This window comes from Lepisosteus oculatus, chromosome 6 (genome assembly GCF_040954835.1).
Source record: "Lepisosteus oculatus isolate fLepOcu1 chromosome 6, fLepOcu1.hap2, whole genome shotgun sequence".
In the NCBI taxonomy this organism is placed as follows: Eukaryota; Metazoa; Chordata; class Actinopteri; order Semionotiformes; family Lepisosteidae; genus Lepisosteus; species Lepisosteus oculatus.
This window is the reverse complement of record NC_090701.1, coordinates 32,046,328-32,069,340: the sequence shown is the minus strand read 5'-3', so window position 1 is coordinate 32,069,340 and position 23,013 is coordinate 32,046,328. Positions and strand designations below refer to the sequence as shown.

Here is a 23,013-nt window from a genome sequence, read left to right as displayed (position 1 = left end):
ACAGTTAAAATGAAACTTGTTATTTTAAGAGGGGAATGTTCAGTGGATAACTATTACTATTACTTTTTAAAATAATTTTCGATGTTAAAATCATTCAGATTAATTATTTATGGCTACTTATGCTATGTTAAATTAATAAATACTGTTTCTATGTTTCCAGTCCTGCTTCCAGCATATCCAGAAACAAGAGATCAGGCAAGGTCGGTTCACAGACTCAGTCTGAAGATCACCAAATGACAAGATACCTCAATATCTTCTTAAGATCTCATTTTGAATCTATGATAAAATAGCAATGAATGACAATAAAAGTAAGCTCCAGGTTCTTAAATCTTGCACTTGTTAAGACAAGATAATGTAGAAATCTGTAAAGTATTCTGTTTTAAGATCTATGCATGTTGTCATTGGTGAGCGTTACCTAATGCTCAGCAATGCTTCTTCTTACATATGGTATTGACGTGCAATAAATTATGCATGCATTCTGACAAAGAACTGCATAGTACAAGAAATTGACAGCAGGCAGCATGTTACTCGAGCTTTTTGTGCCATACCACAATACATTAGTAAATCTACAACTTACTTCTTGTAAGAGGTATAAAACTTGTAAGTGTAATAAACTTTTACATTGGGTGTTTTACCACAGGATCCATGCAGATCTATTTAGTTTAAAATGTATTCCTCATTATTTAATGTTTACTGCTTAAAGGTCAAGTTCTGAAACGTATTTCCTCTTGTCACTTGCCACTTACTGTATGCACTAATGAGCAAATATATCTAGCAGCCCTTACAGGCCTAGAGTGTAGATATGATAATATACTGATGGAACAAAGAAATGCAACATTTTCTGGAATGAGAATACTATAGTTATAGCTATATGTTACAAGACTTAAAGGAGAACCCCGTGCAGGTCGGTCTCGTCAGGAAAATGGAGAAGGCTCGGAAAATGGAGAAGGCTCGGAAAATGGAGAAGGCTAATGATTCCAAAAGGGCTATGCAGAGTTGGTATTCAAAGCTTTCACTAAGAGATTTACTGTAGCTTCCAACACGGATCGCAAGTTAAAGGCGAGGTCAGGAGACAGAGGAGACTGTACAATACCGAGCACAGAGGTGTCGACTGAGAAGGGTTTAAATAGCAGGTCAGGCGTGGAATGTTAATTGTGATTTGACGATGTCCTGGTGTGCCTGTAACATTATGTACTTTCACAAAAAATTGTTAATTTGTTTTAAGCCCTCTGAACAGCAACACAGCTTGTTCAGTGAGGCATTGCAATTTGCCAATCACACCAAAGCTTGTTAGGTGGACTTTTACCCAACGAGGTCCAGGTGGAACAATGCCTGATCAGGTCACCTTTAAAGAGGCCTTCATTCAAAGCTTAGGTCACTGCAAAAAAAAAAAGGCCACAATTAGTTAGTTTTCTGTGCATTCCATGATGCCTCACCAGATGCAAGGGAGAGGGCCAAAGGTTTGCTGCAGGCTGGCGTGTCATGTGCCAGCGTTGCCAGACACTATGGAGTAAGGCACTCCACTATGCCCTTACTGCAGAGAAGGTTTCAGCAGAAAGGCACAAGAGATGACCGTCCAAGATCCGGTCACCCTCAAGTGACCAAACCACAGCAGGACCAACAGATCAGACTGGTCCATCTGAGAGATTGTTTCAGATCTGCCACCCGTACTGCTGCTGAAACTGCTGGCAGACACAATGCCCGCATCAGTGACAGGACAGTGAGGCTCCATGCTGCTTGCCTTAGAGCAAGGCGACCTGTCAGAGGCCCTCAGCTCACACCTCCTAGACGTCATACCCAACTGGCTTGGGCCAGACAGAGGCTGCGATGATGCCACTCGTCAACAGTGGCATCAGGTCCTCTTCACGGATGAGTCACTCTTCAGCAAACAGGAGGTCCAGAGTGTGGAGGAGGAGGTGTTGCATTTCTTTTTTTTCCATCAGTATATTTGGCATTTCAATTTCTTGACAATTCTATGGAAGCTTATTAGCATTACAAATAAAAATATATTTTTTAAACAATAACTTTTTGCATTTATACAAGATAACACTGGGTTAAAATGTGCAAATTGGTGAACAATATTGTTATTGTCAGTCAATCGTTGGATCTTTAAACACAAAACCTCACAATCTTTTAGACTATGCTTACATCAATACATTTGAATTTAGAAGTACACAGAAAAATACAGAAAAAGTGTCAATTGAAAGGGAAAGAAACAGTATTTCTGTTTCCGTTTGCACAGACACGAATGTAAAGAGATGCCAAACAAAAAGAAAATCCTTTCCATTACAGCGTGTAATCCATTATACAGTTTGTTCATTGATGGCTTGCTGTTTACTGTTACCAACAATAACAGTAATAGTAAACAAACAGTAGGTATACGTTTTACTGTGTAGTCATCGTAAATGCTTTCCGTGCAATGTTTAAAGAGTCAATGCTAGTTTCTATGGAACAATATTGCATATATACAGTATTGCAAGAAATCTATATGGTAGGCAATATTGTTCACAAATTACTTATCAGTTTTTAACACAATGTTATCTTGTATAAAAGCAAAAAGTATATTGTTTTAACGCAATGTTACCTTGAATAAATACAAAAATAGTAAATGTAATACTATTTCTATTTTTTTTCTCCATGGCGCTAATAAGCTTCCTCACAATGCAAGTGGCTTTTAAAAAAGTGTACAATAGAATATTTTAAAGCTGGTTTATAACATTTTTTTATTTCTATTCTATTTATTTTTTACTGAAAAGAGCTTGCTTTTGGAAGTAAGAGAAGATGAAAATAAGCTGAAAAATAAAATATATTTATAGAATCAATCCATGCCTAAAAGTAAAAAGGACAATTGTATCATTTTTTTCTTGTGGGTAATAAAGGCAGATTCAAGTACTCAAACCAATAATGAGGTAAATAAATTTGAAACTACAGGATATGCCTAAGCCTTTTCAGACTTCATGATCTGATATATCATTGTTGGCAGAAAATCTATGAATATATGCAGAATATTTGCAATTATGTATTCTATGATATGTTCAGATAAGTTAATTTATACAGTATATTAAAAATTGTGCATTCCCACTGAGATACCAATTGCTATAGAACCCAGTGTGAGGTGTAAACAATTAAATTAATCTAAAATTTCAAAGTGAAAATCAGGTACTGACACCAGCTTGCCTTGCATGCTAATTGCAAAATCATTTTATTTTAGAGAATACCAAATGATAACAAGTGTACTCACATAGACTCTTTGTTCTCAGCACAGAAAAGTGGCAGTGTACTGAACAAGGCAGCAAACTAAAAAGAAGAGCAAATATTTATTTACAAGTATATCAAGTACACACAATGTTTACTGCCATTATTTACAATCATGTCTAACAACTCTGCGTACCTTAGCCTAGCCTTTTTACAGAACCAGGAAAAGGATCTGAACCTTGTTAATAAGACACAAATACCTTAAAGGAAAAGGGGAACCTTGTTTACAAAATAAAAGACTCCACTCCGGACGAAATCACTGCCTAGAGGGGTTGTAACCAAAGGGAAGCCTTTATCCCTTCACCACTGTATTAAAATACAAGAAAAGTTTCTTTTACATGGTGCAGACCACAAAACGGAAATTAATAATCCACAACTGTAAGACAACAGTGTCTTTCTTACATTCTAATAGTTGTCTCTTTAGGGCTCAAATTACCAGATTCCCACAGCATAGCCTGCCAAAGGAGGAATTCACTCCCTGTGCAGTTTATTTTTATGGTGGATTTTAGAGCTCTCTACTTCAATACTTTTTTCTCTGAGAGTGTGTGGAGTCCAATTTATATTACTTACTTGCTCTGTTCCATCTGGTCATTTTTTAAAACCAACCTGGCTGCCTTGATTGATAAGATCAGATAAGGAACATCTGTGGAACTCCAAATAATCTGACCCTAATACTCCAAAGAATGCTTATTGTTGTACCTTAAAGTACTGATAGGTGTTGCACACAACTATCTGATACATTCACACAAAAAGGTAACTCCTTAAAAAGCATTTAATAATTAACACTGAAGTGGGTATTGACAACGTATTTATAAATTATAAAACTCTTACTTAATGTAATAACCATGCAATTATTAGTAAAGATCATGTTATGGATTCTAGGGAATTCAGAATGACATTTGCAGCTCCTGTACTGAAGCATTACCCACAAAACGATTCTGTTTTTTGAAGATTTATAAGCCACATCACTAAAAAGGTGACTAGGGAACAAAAAACACTTTACTCATAGAAATGCAGCTATAGTCATCATCAAACTTGTTCCTTCAATGCTGCTGAATTATATATTTCTGTATGATGAATCACAAAGATTTTCATTATATGCAATGCAAGCACATCGTGGGGAAATTATTACAATTAAGTCATTTCACTTGTACCATTCAGTACATTATGTCCACTGTAAAAGACCAAACTTTTAGAGGTTAAAGGTTATAAAGTTCTAGCACCTTACATATTTTCCTGCATAGAATGATTTTCTTTATGTTCCTGTAATGTTCATCAAGAGGAAAAAGCAATAAGAATAAAGAACGTTATTTTTTAAGACAACTCTTGGTTTTTGTACAGTGTTTGAGTGGAAAGTGATGCTGAAACCATTTTTGTATTAAAATATAACAGGATATGTTACCTAGAAGAAAGCAAGCCATGGTATAAATCAGAAAAGGTAAAGTTAAATCAGGTGAATTCTGAATACAATGCTGTATACTGTATGCTTTGGTAATGTTAAAATATATTTTACATATCTAATTAAAAATGGACTCACTGGTAATTTATTTTGTCTGTGGTTGTTCCTTTTTTTCTTTTACGTTATATTTCTGTTACCATCAGGCTTGAAGCGGCTCACAGCCTGACATTGCCAAGAGAACACACTACATTCCCATGAGCACTCACATGAGCAGTCCACTGCCACATTGAGAACTTGCTCAGGCCACCTCTCTTTTCCACTTTTGATTTAAACATCAAGAACCAATCTAACAATTGATCGCCTCATTGATAAGCCTATTTCCAACTTAATTCTCTGCTAGATCAATGATCTGATATTGAGTTCCCTAGAGTTGTAAAAGCACTCTAGTCACCTCTACTTGAACTACTGTATCGGCTTAGCACAGATTCCTTTACTCCCGTTACTGACAGCCCTTAACCTGCTTACTGTGTTGAGTAATGGTAGAGGCATGAACAATATACAGTCCTTAGCATGTTTGTCTAAGCCTAAATCTTTGCATACAAATACAAATCTTCAATGTCCAGGGCAAATTACTGCTACCAAAACCGACTACATACATAACCCCTGCTACCAAATCGATATGGCTGCCAAGCATTACCACTATCCTAAGAAACGTTTTATGTTTTGAAAGTCACAGAGGTTCAAAATGTATAATTTTACAATGTCCTTGATATATTGAATGTATTTTGTATCAAAGGCCATAAAACGTGTGATAAATTCCAAATAATGTCCTGTGTGTGTATGAACTGCACAGCATGTGTCTTATGTTAAATCTGAATTGAGTGTGTAAGTGTCCCTGTTGCTGCCTTTTAATGATATTTCAGGCCATGGATAACCAGCCTGAAATGGAGCAGTGAGATGTGAGAAGACTTTTTTGGACTCCTTGTTTATAGCCCACACTGCACCTTGTGTCCATGACCTTATAGTGGTCCAGTGCTGATGGGATCCCTCCCCTTTTTCTCTTCACCTTTTTAGGCATAAAATTCCATGGTGGTTCAGGGTCCTGAGACTGAGAAGCTCGCCAGACTCCTGCTTGCCATCAGCAACCCCTCTTCCTCCCACCTGCTTTGGACCATCGCTTTGGCCACTGTTTTGAGGGTTCCACCCTTTACCAGTAGTGGCAAAAAGACAAGACAGGCCAAGGCACTTACATTCAATACTTCAGACTTGATGTCACTTTTAGCCCTCTTTTGTTACTCCCTTCTTTTCATAGTCAGCCATTTGTCCATTGACCAACAAGCATCATCTAATGGTTACTCACTACCATTTCCTACACCAATTCTGCATTGCTAACTAAAGAAACCAGCACACCAGGCTTAAGGCTATTCCTTCCAGGTCAGAGAGCACGTTCAACAGTCCACCGCAGAACTCAAATACTATGGTGCACATATTTTCAGTCTCTCCTGTTTAACCCGTCAATTCCTGCTCCTCTCGGTCACTCTTTGCCTCATCCAGTTCTAAGATGCTTAGGCTGCTCCTTTATCTTTGCTATACGGAAACAAACCTGCAGTAACTTTAATTCCATTGGCTGCAGAAACTCTCAGTGCAATTCTACATATCAACAACTAATCACTACTATGCAAACACTTCATGTGCAAGTCCCTTGAAATGAATTCCTCCTAAGCCTTGCATAGCCAAATAGACCAGCCTTAAGCCTCTGAACCTCAGGCTCTGCCATTAAAGAACTCTGTCATAGTGTTCTTTAACTCTCTTTCTGTCAGCCTCATTTCTACAGGCAGGTGTCTGTTCTCTCACCAGGTGAGTTATGCCAAATACAATTCTAACACTTCCATTTCTATCTACCATCTATATACAGTATCTATCTACCATAACACACAAAGGGCACTACTGAATTCTTGGATACAAAAACAAATCTTTAATAAGTAAATATTACTCAGATTTTTGTATACAGAACTCTTTAAATTGTATTTTACAAAACTGAAGTTTAACTTTGCTTCAGCAGTCCTCAAGGGACAGCGTTACTGTTCAAATAACTGTTCTTCCATTAGATCTTTATTAATATGTCCAGTAATTTAAGAAAAATATACGTGAGATTTTAAATTTTACTTTTTTTCATACCAATTATTAAAAACTATTCAAATTTATGGTTTACAAATATTTATTGCATATTACATATAAGTAATGCAATTTCTATCAATATTTTCTGACATATTCTTCATGCCCTGTTAATTTCACTGTGCAGTACAATTAATAGAACACAGTCTATTAATAATATTTCTTAGTCTTCAAGGAACAGATAAAACACATAGAAAAGCATGTGCTCATTATTTGCAATCACATTTTAAATTGTTAAAGCTTCAGTTACACTTCACAAGACAAGACAAGACAAGACAAGACTCAGACATTAAGGAGGGCTTCTTGGGATTATGTTTGTCTTTTTCTCAGTTCCTACCAAAACAAGAGGGAACAAATATTGCATATGTATGACAGTTACCAATAAAATTACATTGGAATTCAGTTAAAATAGAGTTAAAAATCACATTCATAACCCCAAACAGCAGTTCCTCAAGCTTTCAAACACGGGAGCTAATCAAGTATAGTTTCTGTTAATCCTAAATGTTGAGGGAATTTAAAATTCTAGGCAATTTCTCTGCCATTCCCAGTCAGAAGACGAGTGTCTGTTTTGGCTCTGCAGAGCTAGCTGCCCTGGCTCTCACATTGCTTGTGCTTCCGCAGAGCCTGCAAGAAGACCTGCTTCACTTGGCCCATCATTTCATCATACAGCCGAAGATCTTCCTCCTTGCCTTGCAGAGTGCTCTTGAGGGCTATCTTCAAAGCCTCATTCTCATCCAGTTGGATCGCAAGCCTACAGAGTAAATGTTTTACATATCAAAATATTTTAAGGAATAAACATACGCACATATTTATTTTTCTTAATCTGTTTTAGTCCTTTCTCTGTTATTTCTATACATTTTTTTCCAACACTAAATGGTTTTGAATTGTAAACCATTTACTAAGCGTGAAAACGTGATCACGTGAAGGGATTTCAGAAGGGCACTGAGTGGACAACAGTAATTATAGCCTGACCTTTGGAGCACCCAGATGTGTCCCATAGTAAATCAACTAGGTTGCAGAAAGAAAAATATAACTAAAAGGTTATGATCCAATTTACTGTATAACTCTAGCAAAGTACAGTATGTCTGATAGTTTTCTCCTGGATGCATCTGTAGTTGGGTAGAATGAACTGGGGGATCCTTAGTTTACACCACTTAAAGAGTTTCCAGTGGCCAAAAATCTGCCAATCCTCCTTTAACAAAAGCCCTGCTGTCTGTAAACCTGGAATGTGAAAAATAGTACATCGCAATATGCGTTTCAGAACATGTGTGCAATTTATCTCAGTTTTCTTTGGCTTGATGCAGCTCTTGATGCAGTACCAGTGAATTTGGTTTAATATTAATTGGCTGTTAAAAATTACTGTTGTTCAGTTATGCACAACATTCTCTCTTTCATGGGGTATAAAGGGGGAAAATTACTAGCTTTAAGATTATTAATTACATATGTATTCATTTTGGTAATCCGTTACTTCTGAAGAGTCACGGGGGGGGGGCGGAGCCTAATACAGGAAGACGGGATATCAGACAATCACAGACACACACAGACAGGAACGCGTACACATTCACACCAGGATCAATTTTCCGAGAAGCCAATTAAACTAACAGTATGCCTTTGGACTGTGGGGGGAAACAGGAGCACCCATAAAAAAACCACAAGAACACAGGGAGATTATTCAAACTCCATGCATACAGTACCCCAGGTGCAGAACTGAACTCAGGGCCCAGCATTGGGAGGCAACACTGTGCCACCACGCTGCCCTATTATTAATTATCAAAAATTGAACAAACGTTTGATCATTGTATTAACCTAAATAATGAATAACCTGTAAACATAAAATACAGTTATTATTATGTGAACTCATGAAAACTAAACTATATAGGCACTGAAGCATGGTACAGATCTGGTAATGTCTACCTGATTATGACATAAAGGAAAAAAAGTTATGCACAAAAATCCCTCTTTCGTACTTTGTATTTAATTCATTGACTTGGGCTTCTAATGTTACTCCACACAGGGTTCCCTGAAATGTGTCCTGGGTGTCCAGCTGGTTTACAGTGAGCCCTGTACAGCTGGCAGAGGTACCTGTTTTCAGAACAAAACATTAAAAATGAACAAGTAAATAAGAACAAAAGGCAATTTTTTTCAGCATACTTACTTCCTTGGTTAAAACTGTTGGCAATTTTCAATTTTTGTCCAATTCATATTAAAACCATTGTCTCCACCAACAGTTGCTCTTGCATACACATAATTAAAAAAGCTTGATAGTGCACCTACTCCATGTTAGTACATATTCTCATGGAAGTAAAAAAGGAACCTACAAAGATCATTCAGCAAGAAACATATGTTGCGCTTTTATTGTTACTTAAGAAAAACTTGCTATTGTCATTTTTAAGTGACAGTGTGAAATAACAGAAGTGTTTTAATAATTCCTACATTTACATACCGCTCTTCTGGAGACTCCACTCAAAGCACTTTACAGGTATTGGGGACTCCCCTACAGCACCACCAGTATGCAGCCCACCTGGATGATGCAATGGCAGCCAAAGTTTGCACTCACCACACATCAGCTGTCATTGTTGTCTGTCCATACTGGGGGAGCAGGACAGCTTTATGGATGGGAATGCTGATGTGGCATTTTTTAAAGAGCATTCCCACTCTTCACCTTGCTTGTCACACCTCAAGAATACACTTTTATTTTAGTATCTGGATTTCATTACACTTTCTAAGTAAAAAAGGGCTAATGTTGAGTCTTATATGTGTGGAAACAGTATTTACCCCCCCTGTTCCTGTTTGTTGCTTTGTGAGAGCTTGCTCCCTTGCTTGAATCCATCTTTGCCTTTTCAAGCTGCTGCTCCAGAATCACAGCTCGCCTACGCTCTACCTGGAGTTTCTGCTCTGCCTCCAGACATTTCTCCTTTGCCTCTTCCTCTCTGTCATGAAGTCAAATACAGACAATTCTTATCAATTTAAAAAGCAATCTTGCATTGTAACAGTAAAATACACTATTCAAGTAAACTGTTGATGGTTGTAACATACATGTATATTAAATCCTCATCTAAGATGACCGTAAAACTTTTTTTCAATACACCATTTGCGTACATATAGTATGTTATACATTATATACAATGAATGGTGGGTGCAACATATACCTTACATAAGCTTATGGTAGGAACAGACCAGATTCCTACCTCTTCCTTAAAACATTCACCAGTTCCAGAAGTTTATCTCTCTCCACCTCTGCAGCCTGGTACAGAGCCTTGTACTCAATGCACTGTGCCTGCAACAACTTCAGCTCAGCAGCATTTGAACTGTAAAAAAAGGAGTCACTTTTGTCTTCCTGAGATATCAAAGACCATCATCTATGCTTTATGATTTAAATAATTTTAGTGTTCAGTCAAACCTTTTGTAACAAAAGTGATTGAACAGTTTTTATGATTCAAGAATTTGCTATCATATCATTTTGTTGTCATGATTACCTCATTGTTGAAGGGAAGACACTGATGAGTTAACATAAACTTCTAAATCTCTTAAATTTAGGCTGCTTCTTCAGGTTCAATGTCACCTATCTGATATTTATATTTTATGCTGAATGCATGCAATACTACACACTTGTCAACATTAAATTTCATTTGCAAGGTGTCTGGTGACTGTAAGCTCTCCTGTTTTGGCATTATCTACACACTCTGTGACATACTATTTTAGAGTGAAAATCACTGAAACAAATTAAAAGAGTAACAGACATGCTGTAATTCTCATAACTACTTATTACACCAATTGCCATAGACATCAAATCAACTGAGTTGGTTTTCTCCTCTTATAAAAGTTACTTGTTTTTAATCCACTTGCATACAGTGCTGACCACTCCAAAAGATTTAAACTTGGAAATTACACTTTACTTTTAGAATATTTATAAGAAACAAAATGGATATTAAATATGTTACATAACAAACTCTCTCTACACACTGTAAATCAATAGCTACTGTTGATTTCCTAAAGAAATTCAACATGAATCCTGATTATTCCTTAAAATAATGTTAAGATGGCACAGAAGAAAAGCAAACAAAAGTTACTGACCCTACTGCAGAGCTGCTTCTTGAAGGAGGATGAGTAGCTGCTGATTCCACAAGCTTGTGCCCCAGTTTGGAAATGTCACTACAAGATTTGACAGATCAGAAAATAAAAATAAAAAAAGGACTCACTCACTCATACTGTCTTTACCATAACCTACTGTGAAGAGACAGTATTTACAGTGCCTTTGAAATGTATTCAGTCCCTTCCTGTGGTGTCCCATTTTGCGAAATTACAAAATGGTACATACACATTTTGTATTATTATAATATATTTGTTATTTATATATTATTTAAAATATATCATATATATATATTATTTAGTATTGTTTTATTCAAGCCTTAATGCTCAAACTGAAAACTACTAAAGGGAGGAAAAGTTACAATAAATGTTAGCAAAGGCTAAAGAGAAAAAGAACTGATATGTTATTCAGACGAGTGAACTCAGTAATTGATGGAAGTATCTTTGGCAGCAATTACAGCCCAAGTCTATTATCTATCTAGCCTATGTCTACCAGCTTGCACACTGTCGTGGTACAATAGTCACTGATTAGTCTTATCAGATTTGCAGAAGCTCTATCGTTGTTTGTAAATTGCTTATGGAGAGCAGTTTTCAAGTTTTCCCACGGGTTCTCAATAGGATTCAAGTCAGGATCTGCTAAGACATTTTTGTAGCTCCTTATAAGCCCCATCATTACATTGACAAGGATATTATTGGCCCATAGTCATTGTTCTTTTATATCAGCCACTGACTTTTAAATGTCTTTTTTCAGTGTCTTTTCAATCCCTTTCCAGTTTGCTCCTTGCCCGGCTTTATACTTTAGATGAACAGCCAGATCTTTGCACAGCTTTTGTTTTAAAAATCCTTTTATTGCAAACAGACAGGGGCCACTAAACTAACTGGCTACTTAAGGTCATTTTCTACTGCAATTATATTTTTCATTTCTTTAATATTCATATTCATATTCTTTCTTTTTGTTTTTGCTTTGACTGTGTAGAGTAATTGGTGTACATAACAAATATAAATTGCTACTTCAAAGTGTCATCTCTTCCAGCTTTTAATCAACAAAATGCGAACAAAACTGTGCAAAGGACTGATTACATTTGCAAGGCACTGTATACAGTATAACCACAGCATTAATGAAAACTTTGTGAATAACATATAGTATAAGCAATTATGCTGAAATTGTATCTTCATTATGTGCTGTATTTGTGTACCAAGTGTACATCTAATTATTAAAGTTCATGTAATTAAGGAACCTAATTAATAGTTCAAATAATGAATAAAAGTACTACAGGTTACTTTTTATAATTATTAGGCATATTCATTATTTTTGCACTTGCTGGACAGACAATAAACGTTTCTTATTTGACCCTACGTATATATAAGTTAACAATTAACTACAAGATGCATAATGCAAATAATATCCAGTTCTCAGGTTCCACGTATAAAGTGCAATAAATGAAGATAAGTAAGTAAAATCATTTATAGGTGCAGTGATCATACCAGGTAGAAGCCACTTTTCCAGTGTTATCGCCTCCTCCTGTCAGAGGTCTGGATCCACTGACAGCACCACAATCCATCTTTTCCATTGATTGTAGACTTTCCACAGCTTTAGAACTAGACTCCTCACCAGAGTGCCTCTGGAATTCATCATTGAATTAACAGTAAGACTTGAAGATTTTTAGTTATTATATTTCAACTGATTCTTAGAATTTTTTTACTTTTATTCATGTGACAACAGCAAACTGACAGCAAAATTCCAAACTTTTGACTATAACCAATTAAGTACAGAAATTATAAGAAATGTAAACTGAGATCTGACCACAGAGAATAAAGACTGTTACTCAGACTGTTATTTATTTTTTAAGCTTAAAACATAGAAGCCCAAACTATAAATTAAAACAATACAAAGCATCGGTTGACAAATAATTACTAACAGAGGAACCAATTACATTCCTGAACCCAACTGCAAACAGTAGTTTCTACTTAATATGCTTATGTTACTGGATTTTTGGCAGTACAGTGCCTCAACATGTTTACCTTGAGTGACAGTTGTCTGACTTCTTCTTCAAGCTGTTTGACCTTAGCTTCCCTTTCAGAAACCATCTGCCTGAGCTGCTGGATGAGCGAGCCATGCCTCTGGGCCTCTGTGTTCATCTGCTGGCCAAGAGTCTGCTGAGCCTCCTTGGTCTTCTGCTCCTGCTGGCTGAGACGGCCCAAAACATCCTGCAGCTGTTTCTGTTGCTTCTATAGTGGGGAGGGAGAAGGCAGGCTAAACTTAGGCAGTTAGCAGTGATACAGCAATGTTACAAAAACTATGGAGAAAAAACCTCCTTCAACAATATGAAAAGTCTTCAGACAAACCAAGTTTTATGTGATTGTAAAGCAAAGAAGTTATTACAAAGCTAATCAATTACAGTTCTCATCTCTCAATTCTCAAAGAGCTCAATGTTGAAAATGACCGAAACAAAGAATAAGCACATCGATACCAGAGAATGAAAGCAAATACTCTTGATGTGACTTATTCACTTAAATGTAATAAATCAAGAAAAGAGGTTGAGTTTACAAAGTTAAATTTATATTAGCACATTCAAGGGTTTTGTTTGCTACCATGTGTTAGCTTATAATTTACAATTTAGTCAGAAAATGTACAGTATCTGCTTTTAACAAGTGTTTTTCTACTGCACACAAATTAAGAGCACTATCCATTTCAAAGGCAAGATAAACTTGGCTCCAGAAATATAAATGAATGTTCTTACCAGTAAGGCATCAACCAGCTCATCATCGTGCTTGCCCTTGTCCAGGAGGGTGGAGATCTGGCTCTTCAAAGACTTCACCTCATTACTCAGCACTTTGTTTCGAGCTTTGGAGCCCTCTAGCTTCTTCCTTTGATCCTCGTAGTCCTTCTGGAGAGCTTCATGGTCACTAGTGATTTTCTGTGTGATTAAAACACATGAAGACACTGTTAACTACGCTCTTGAGAAAATAAATTAATTCCTTCTTAAATTATTATTTCATAATTCTAGAAAGATAACATCTATATTACAAGATATCAAGAATACAACATTTATAGGTAACTTGGCTGAAATGGTTCATGATTGCTGGGGGACTGTGAAAATTTGTGTTTGCAAAACTAGAAAAAAAAAAAACAGACAAAAAGCAGCAGAGCCTGCCTGCCTATAGCATCCCCTGGGAGCAAAGTCGACTATACACTCTACTGGACTTTAAAGGCCAAACAACAACTCCATCTGTGTTTTTCTGTTAGAGGCATCATTAAAGCTTTTGAATCGATTTTACTTCTGCAACTACTGATTTTGACACCAAAATCTCAACCAGAAGATTATTTCTAAAATAATGGCATTGTAAGAAATAAAAAAATATATATAAAATTAATTTAACTTACCAGAATTCGTAAAAAACATCAGGGACCACAGATATTTACAAAGCACATGGTATATTTAGATACCCAGGCAGCGTTTGTTACGGTTTCATAAAAGGTAAATTTTCTAATTAAAAGCTGAAGATAAGGGTATCAGCCAGTAAAGATGCTCTCCCGAGCACAGGTTAAGTTCTGTACGTTGTAATAGTTATTTTTCCTGTATTACATTACAAAATGTGTAAATTTAATATACAAATCTATACAGGACTAATCAAGACTGATTTAATTAAATATTTAATTTCATTATTTTATTAAATAGACATTATGTCATACTTATTTTTCTTTTCAGTAAACTTTTTTATTGGAAAAAACATTGAGAACTCAAAAACAAATAAAAAGGATAATATGGCCCTGTTGTTTTCGTGAATATTTCATGTCTTTAAATGAATATTTTTAGAGAAAACACAACTTTCAGACAATTTTACTATACATTTCGAAATCATTCATTCACAATACCTCTAAAGCCTCTTTTTTCTCTCTCTCCATGGTTCGAATGCGGCTGATATTTCTGTCTTGTCCTGGGGTTCTATGAACTGCCCCCAGTCCCAGCATCTCCTCCTCAATGCTACAGGCAGACATTTGCTTCATCTGAGTACACTGTAAAAGCTGCATCTCCAGTTCCCGTACCTGAGCACGACCAGTGGAAAGTGGAGAAGTAATACCTGAACTCAAGAAACATACTGAATGATCTGAACACTCAAGACATGAGCTTATCTTAGCCTCAGCCTATTGAGAAGCAGCACTGTCGAGGCCCAAGATAATGTATTTTTTATGCTCTTTGCTACTTGCCTCAGATTTGATTTTCAACATAGAAAGAAATCAACAAACTGAGTCACAGATATGCAGGCAGATCATTCCAATAGGTTTTCCACTGTAGGTGGATATTACAGAAAGGCTCTGTTTTTTTAGAATATCAATTTAGCTTTTTTCTTTTAATTGCTTTGCATTTATTCTATAATAACCTAAATAATAATGTGATCTATGTTTTTACTTTTTTACAAAAATGTAGATTTTTTTATGTTAAAAAAATAAAACAATGTAACTTGCCAGCAGCCATATCACTCTGCAACTCACAACTAGCAACCCACTGAAGCTAAGCAGGTGTGAGCCTGGTCAGTACCTGGGTGGGAGACCTCCTGGGAAAAACTATGGTTGCTGCTGGAAGAGGTGTTAGTAGGCCCAGCAGGGGGTGCTCAACCTGCGGTCCATGTGGGTCCTAATGCCCCAGTATAGTGACGGGGACAGTATACTGTAAACAAGCGCCGTCCTTCGGATTAGACGTACAACCGAGGTCCTGACTCTCTGTGGTCATTAAAAATCCCAGGGTGTCTCAAAAAGAATAGGGGTGTAACCCCGGCGTCCTGGCCAAATTTCCCATCGGCCCTTACCAATCTTGGCCTCCTAATAATCCCCATCTATGAATTGGGTTCATCTCTCTGCTTGCTTCCCCACTAATAGCTGATGTGTTGTGAGTGTTCTGGCGCACTATGGCTGCCGTCGCATCATCCAGGTGGATGCTGCACACTGGTGGTGGTGGAGGGGAGTCCCCATTACCTGTAAAGTGCTTTGAGTGAAGTGTCCAGAAAAGCACTATTTAAAGCATATTCATTATATATTTCACCATGGACTATTTTCTAGTTGACTGATTCCCAACCTAGGACCTGGTGTACCACTGCATCTTCTAGACTTTGCTCCAGCCACGTTCTTAATAACAAGATACCTGATTTCAGTTTTTTATTTAGGGCATACTTTTAAATTTGCCTTCAGCTCTTAAGAGGTCAAATCAGATTTGTATTTCATATTAATCTGATACATGTTTCTGAGTCTCACAGCTATTCTCATTCTTGTGTGGTATCTGAAATGTAGCCAAATGAATATCTGCAGGAGGAAAAGAAATGTGGCAGTTATGGCTACATTGTCATTCACACCCATGTCTGCTCATCATAAACCGATTGCCTATGAAGAGCTACTTAGACAGAAGTAGAAATAAGCCAATTGTCAAGAAAATGCTTATATAAGCTGTATATTCTGAATATGATGAACACATTACCTTTGAATAAGGGTCTCTATGAAATGTAGGACTGAGTGTAGAAGAAAACAAAAAGACTAATCCAATAAGCAAACAGATAAATTAAAGTTGGCAACCAGCACTAGAGATTTAGAAATCATGTGGAATGAAAATCAGCAGACGCAGTGGTATCTCTGGATTGAGACTCAGAAATACTAGTATAGTTTATTGGCATCATTATATGCTACAGTGTGTGGCAAGATTAGACAATTTATTGTGATAGAACAAATTGCAACAGCACCTGGAACTTGGAATATAAAAACTGATATCTCTGCATGTAAAAAAAAAACAATGGAGATTAATTAAAGAATGCATTTCGTGAATATTCACCCTGTTCTGTAAGGCCAGAATCTGTTGAGAACGACCACGCCAGTTCCCAGGGGAGCTCAACAGCTGTTGAATGTTAACTTCTTCTCCAACCTCACTGGTCAGAACCTAAAATAGATTCACCCACATGACAAATCTTTATATAATTTACCCACCTTCAGTAATGGAAAGAACTTGGGCTACAAAAATGGATAAGCACTGGCTCTTAAAAATGCTCTAGACAGGAATCTTTATTTGGTAGACTCAAATTTTAGTCAGCATAAGTGAAACAGTTTATCATAGTGTCCAACTATAAGTGCAGCTATGACCTCTTATTCTATGACAATCAAACCAAATATAAAGTATTTATTAAATGGTTATATTGTAGCAATTAAATTAACGAAAACATATTTCCCCAAACAAATATAGAATGTTTAGTTTATATTAATGTCATTGAAATCTCTTTGTCCCCCAGAGAAACTCTGAAAACATTCAAAGAGTGAGTAGCACTTAAAAGCATCTTTCACTGGAAAAGAAAACAAATGAGCTGAGTGCTGCTTTTACAGCACTCAGTCAGCTATTATGGTTCACTGACAGATTGGTTAAAGCAACAAACTCAACAATTATATAATACATGTGGGGTGAACAGGGGAAGGAAAGCCTGTCAAAATACTGCACAAATAAAGACAAATTTGTCTCTTTCTTCCAGTCATTCACTTTTCATTACATGAAAGAACAAGAAAGAGCAAAGACCTTTTGGGCAATTTTCAGCTCTTGCTTCACAGCTTGGATCTGGTTACGGTACTCTGTCATTTTGAAATTGGCTGAAGACAATTTTTCTTGTAAAGCTTTCACCTCAGGACTCAAAGCCTTGAAAACAGAATGAATAAAGCTAAAGTAATTACCAAGCACAATAGGGAACACAAAACATGTCAGCTTAATTGTCAAAAGGACTAGAAGAGGAGTTGAATATAATTAAAACATCCTTGTGCTAAACAGTTCTCTTGTTAGACTCTAAGATTCTGATTTGATTAACATTTAGGTTCTCCAATTTGCTTTTACAATTAAAATATTTTGGACAGGTTATCTCATTCACAAATACCTTCAAAGAAACAAAATGAATTCTATCTCAATGTAGACATACTGTATGAATGTGATTCATAGCGAATCAGCAGACTGTTGCTATCAAAATGAGAAATGTATCATACTCTGCATTGAGAATGAGACACCAAAGTGAAATGTTAAAATAACAAAGGTCAAAGTAGAAAAAACAACCCTGTAACAACCCTGTAATGAGTATTTTAAGATATGTTTCATTAACAAAGTTCTAAATTATCTTCATTTTCAGTTTAGGATTCAAAACAATAGGTGACTTTTACTGTTAATCAATGAAAGTAGTAAGAGCTCTTACCAGAAGGTCCTCTGATGTCCCTGAAGAAAGCTGTTTATTTCCTGTCTTGCCTTCACTACAAGTACAACTATTTGTTGTCTGTAACTATAGACAAGAGTGTTGGAAATGAGGTGCAGAACTTCTATCATACAGAAATTTTATTACATTTTTTTTATTTTGTTGTATTTCTCTCATGTAATCAGTACAGACTGTACAGGGAACAAACTGCCCAGCAATGAAACCCCCTTGAAAACACCCCATGAAAAGGGACAATTAAAAACATCCAATGTATTATATGGTTTTGGATGACTGGAGGAAACTGCAAATCTGAAATCATAACCAAAATCACATTATTATTAGCACTAGCACTAGCACTAGCACTACTACTACTACTACTACTACTACTACTACTACTACTACTACTACTACTACTACTACTACTACTACTACTACTACTTCTGAATATCCAGCTCAAATTATTTGCACTGCAATGTACAGTAGTTTAGGAAACTTACTTTGTTAAGAATAGAACACAGGCAGATATACTGAAGTGACAAGGGTAAAACTCCTGCTTATCCCATTAAATGCAAAAAGGTAGAAGGCTGCTGCCATTAAAATACTTTAGTGACTTTTTTTCATTATTGAAAACAGGACAGTTATCAAATTAGATTTTACTTAAGAATGTTTGATGAATGGTGTACTGTATGATAAAGCTAACTCTGACCAACACCACAAACATCTTAGAAAACTAGTAAATGAAAAATATGCAGCCAGTACAAGATGGGAATTCAGAGCAGCTTTTGCAAAAGAAAATGGCTGATATATATCTACAAGTAACATTTTGCCTATATACATTTTTTTCTTATTTTATGCTGCCTTTTTCATGTTCTTCTGTTTTAGATATTGATGTAATCTATTCATAGCATGCACAAGTGTTTGCTCTGAGGAAGTGACTTCCCCAAGGTGCCTCTTTTAAAATGCAAATGCAAGACATTAACGTGCTCATCAAAATCACTAGGAAATGTAAATGAACCATGACTCAAAAGTTGTGCTCAGCACTGTTGCTGTCACTAATGCTCAGGCCCTCCATTCGTCACATGAATGCAAAAACCATGCAGTGCAACTGTATTTTGCAAGACATATACAATATATCTATCTAAATCTGTCTTCACACTGGTAGAGTTATGTCCCCTAAATAGCTGCAAAGGTAGGGAATTAATTATGAACACAATACCTTGAAATTTAAACATTTCACCATATAATTTATTATGCTTAATTTGCACTGGTTATATATGATTTGTATAATTAAAAGGTATTGTCTATAAACATTTTCCATCTATTAAATCATCTTTAAGTGAGCACATATTGTGCAGTGCAGTTTCCCCCTTTCTTACCAAGTGTATGGTTTTTGCCTACAACTTTTTTTGTACTGTACATTTTGATACCATCGGCCACTTTTATGCTTTTAAACATCCATGCACAACTATACTGGGAAGGCAGGACAATTTCCTTTCGAGTCGCTCAATGAATAACTCACCTCCTTCTCGAGGTCTTTCAACCTGTTGCTCATTTGTTTAACCTTAGTTTTCTCTCGCTCTATTTCAGCTGTCAGCTCTCGGTTCTTCTTTGACAACTCAACTATCTTAGTTGCAGCTGCATCCCCTGCCAGACCAGATGTGCCTGATACAAGTCGCAAAGAACTATTTAACGACATGTCAGAAGGCACAATCGTAAAACAAATGCTAACTATTCCAACACAGTTAAAAACACAGCCCATCTAATGGACCCCCTGATGGGTTTGTCAGCTTGATGTATCAGTCTGAATCAAAAGCTTGCATGATTAAATAACAGTTCAAGTAATGTTAAAATTAACAATGAAATACAATCAAAACATTTTTGATTTAAGAAATTCTTCAATTTGAAGCCATGAAAATGACATTCCAAAATGAATCTGTAGCTGGAAAAACATTAAGTTTTAATAACCAATATTCTGTCTGTCACTCAACATAAAAATAATTCCAGACGTTGTGTGTCATAACTTATGACACATTGTTTATTTTGAATAAATTATACCTGCTAAGGCCAGTCTGTCTTCCTCCCTCTTCTTTTTCAGGTGCTTTATTTCAAAGTCCTTCTCACTCAGGAGTTTGTAAAGCCTGCCATTCTCATCGCGCAGCTCCCTCACCTGCTCGTGAAGCTGCTCATTTTCATCCGCTAGCAACCTGGAAACACAGGTCGATGATGCTACTTGGTGTGTTATGATGAAGGGAGAAAATCACAGTTTCACAGATTTGACTACTGAACTCAAGTGCTAAGAAAACCAACAGGCTTGCAATTTCGTCAAAGAATAGGGGCATATGGTAGGTTACAGAAAAGAGAAGACCATGGAGTCCAACTTACTCACCTGGCTGTTAGCAGACATTAAAAAACATCTCACGAATTCAAGACTCTTCTTGATTGCTCCCCAAGACTCAACATCTACTGTTCTCAGTCATGAATTCAGTTGTACTTATTTTTTAGTTGCAGCCATGTTATCTTTTTTGTTATGTCAATTCAGAAGAATAGATTTTTAGCCTCTTTGAATAATGTATAATTATCTAATCATCCACGTTCTGTCCAATTGAGGGTCGCAGGGGAGCCAAAACCAGCCAGCAAGTAATACTGTAAGTGCAAGGCAGGATACACCCCAGACAGGATGCCAGTCCATTGCAGGGCACATACAGACACATAATCATGCCAGGGACTATTTTTCCAGAAGCCAATTAACCCATCAGTATGTATATAGACTGTGGGAGGAAACCTGAGCACTTGGAGAAAACCCATGCAAACAGGGGGAGAACATTCAAACGCCACACAGACATCATGCCAGGAACTGGGCCCAGGGACCAGCTCTGCGAGGCAGCAATGTTAACCACTGTGCCACTGCTGACACCATTGTAAACTGTAATTATATTAAAGAACATACCTATACAATGGGAACATAATTTTATTATTTCCAATCCTTAAATATCATCATATCGACTATCTATAGTACATATCTACTATATATAACTAATATATTTGACATAATCTCAGATGCTATTATCCTTGCTTTGTTCTAAATGTTAAACAGTATAGCTAGAAATTATTTATCACTTTTGTGCCATAGAGAAAGCTTACTGTTTTGAATTAATGGGGGTAGCCCGTTAGGGGTGAGGAGCAGTTCCAGCTTGGGGCTTAAACATTTGGTATTCCACCTTGTGTTTGCATCCGCTGTGGGATCATCATCCGGCTCCAGAAGATTCAGGCCATCCTGGACGCCGAAGGAATCTGTGGCAGTGCCGGCCAAGGCTTGCCGGCTCCCCTGCTCCTTCTCTCGCCTCTTCTCCAGCTGTCTGTGGAGCCGCCGCCGCTGCTGCTCCTGCAGCGCCTGGAACTGTTGCCTCAGGCTCTCGGTCACCCCCTCGTCGCTGTCCATCTTCAACTGAGCCAACTGGCATCACCCCGTTCCCTGAATCGTTCAAAACCACGACAGTTTAAGAATGGGTTGTCTGGAATAAGCTCCTTCCAGGATAAAGGGATTCTCCCGTCTTTTGGGGGCACTGTTACACGATAACGTGCAAATAATAATAAATGCGATCAGTCACACACACAGAAGGTGTCCCAGTTCAGAACTGAATTCAGGAAGTAGGAGTTGGAGCACGCTGTGTGGCTACTGTTGATTTATTGCGATTTTGCTGAATTAAAAATTATTTTCAAAGATGATCAAGTGAATATTTTTTTCCAGTCACAACCTGGAGCTCAAACCAAACCAAAATGTCAGCAAAAACCTGCAAAGACTTTATATTTTGACCAGAAAGTTTTGTTTGACTACCAGGCTTTTACGCGTAATATAAATATATAAAAACGCAACTGGGGAAATATATAAAAATAAAAGGCTTAATAAATATAAACCCTGATCAAACTAAACAGAAACAATATAGATTAGAAATGACGAAATATTAATAATACACAGTGCTTTGATGCGGTTCGGATTTTTGGTTGTGGAGAAGACATTCATGTGTCAGTACTCTATTCACAAGTATAAGGACTATAATCTTTCATATTATTCTGATATGTTACCAAAACTGCAAAATGACCGTGTTTTTGGAAATATGTCCCAGATACTAGTATAAACAAACCTTCTGCGCTTCATTTCCCTGACTAACTTTTCCCATGCTGTACGTGCCGTGCGTATCGTTTTCCCACTACACCAAAACTAAGACTGTGCTTGCATGCCAAAGTTTGATGTTAACACCCCATCGATTCCACATAAAGATCAAAAAGAAGCACATAAAAAGTAAAATATTGTTAACTCTTCTCTCTGAAGAGAAAACGCACTAAGACAAACTCGACAAGCGAAGACAAACATCTGTTTCTTGCATGCCTACAACAACACGTATTGTAAACAGACTAAACGAAAACGAACTCACCATATTTTCTGTATATTTACATATGTCGACAGTTTTCCATAAACTAGTATTATCGACTGAAGAAAATAATCTGCTTTTACAGCAGCTCGGGTGCTTGTGTTGTAGCGCGTACAGCTTCCTGGTCCCACGAGATTTTAGAGCGGACGCTACCATTTCCATGACAACAGTAACCAGGACACCAAGAAAATGTTTCTGGATGTGATTTGTCTACAGAGCCACACGATGCCGCAAAAGATCCACAGAACGGCATTACAGTCAGTAAATTAATTATCCATCCATCCATTTTCTTACCGTTTCATCCAGTTTGGGGACGTGGGGAAACGGAGCCTATCCCGGCAAGAAACGGAGTACACCCTTGACGTGACGTCAGTCCATCGCCTGGCACACTCAGGCACAAACATACTCACACCAGGGTCAAACTTCCAAAAGTCAGTTAACCTAAAACTTTATTTGGATTGT

The 23,013-nt window shown here is 36.9% G+C and overlaps 2 protein-coding genes across 6 annotated transcripts in view; one reads left to right on the top strand and one right to left on the bottom strand.

Annotated features, from left to right (window-relative positions):
- Positions 1–4,783, top strand: part of LOC102695597 (ALS2 C-terminal-like protein) — a 58,100-nt gene extending 53,317 nt beyond the window's left edge. For all 3 annotated transcript variants that reach the window (XM_015354314.2, XM_015354313.2, XM_015354312.2), the window contains one exon: positions 161–4,783. In XM_015354314.2, coding sequence (XP_015209800.2) covers positions 161–223 — 63 coding nt within the window. In that variant the 3' untranslated portion in view covers positions 224–4,783. The remainder of the gene's footprint in view (positions 1–160) is intronic.
- On the bottom strand, positions 3,231–22,677 carry ccdc13 (coiled-coil domain containing 13). 3 transcript variants are annotated; one of them, XM_015354315.2, is made up of 18 exons: positions 22,555–22,677; positions 21,340–21,593; positions 20,177–20,325; positions 19,641–19,783; positions 18,125–18,208; positions 17,467–17,583; positions 16,738–16,842; positions 14,796–14,966; positions 13,660–13,836; positions 12,941–13,147; positions 12,404–12,540; positions 10,904–10,981; positions 10,018–10,137; positions 9,605–9,759; positions 9,273–9,350; positions 8,797–8,911; positions 7,432–7,580; positions 3,231–3,297 (listed from the first exon to the last, which is right to left on the bottom strand). In XM_015354315.2, the coding sequence occupies exons 2-18, from the start codon at positions 21,558–21,560 to the stop codon at positions 3,257–3,259; spliced, it is 2,247 nt and encodes a 748-aa protein (XP_015209801.2). In that variant the 5' UTR covers positions 21,561–21,593; positions 22,555–22,677; the 3' UTR covers positions 3,231–3,256. The 3 variants fall into 3 exon arrangements, with proteins under 3 accessions (XP_015209801.2, XP_015209803.2, XP_015209802.2); XM_015354316.2 differs by lacking the exon at positions 3,231–3,297 and adding an exon at positions 4,847–7,162; XM_015354317.2 differs by lacking the exon at positions 9,273–9,350.
- Between the last annotated feature and the right edge of the window lie 336 nt (positions 22,678–23,013).

Bases quoted from the DNA above. Each gene is read 5' to 3' on its own strand.
- ccdc13 (XM_015354315.2), bottom strand. From the start codon at position 21,560: ATGGACAGCGACGAGGGGGTGACCGAGAGCCTGAGGCAACAGTTCCAG. The intron at 14,967-16,737 runs GTGAATATTCAC...GGTCGTGCTCAG, and splicing joins TTCTGGCCTTACAGAACAGG to GTACGGGAACTGGAGATGCA. The intron at 10,982-12,403 runs GTATGATCACTG...CAAATCTTGTAG, and splicing joins GGAAAAGTGGCTTCTACCTG to TGACATTTCCAAACTGGGGC.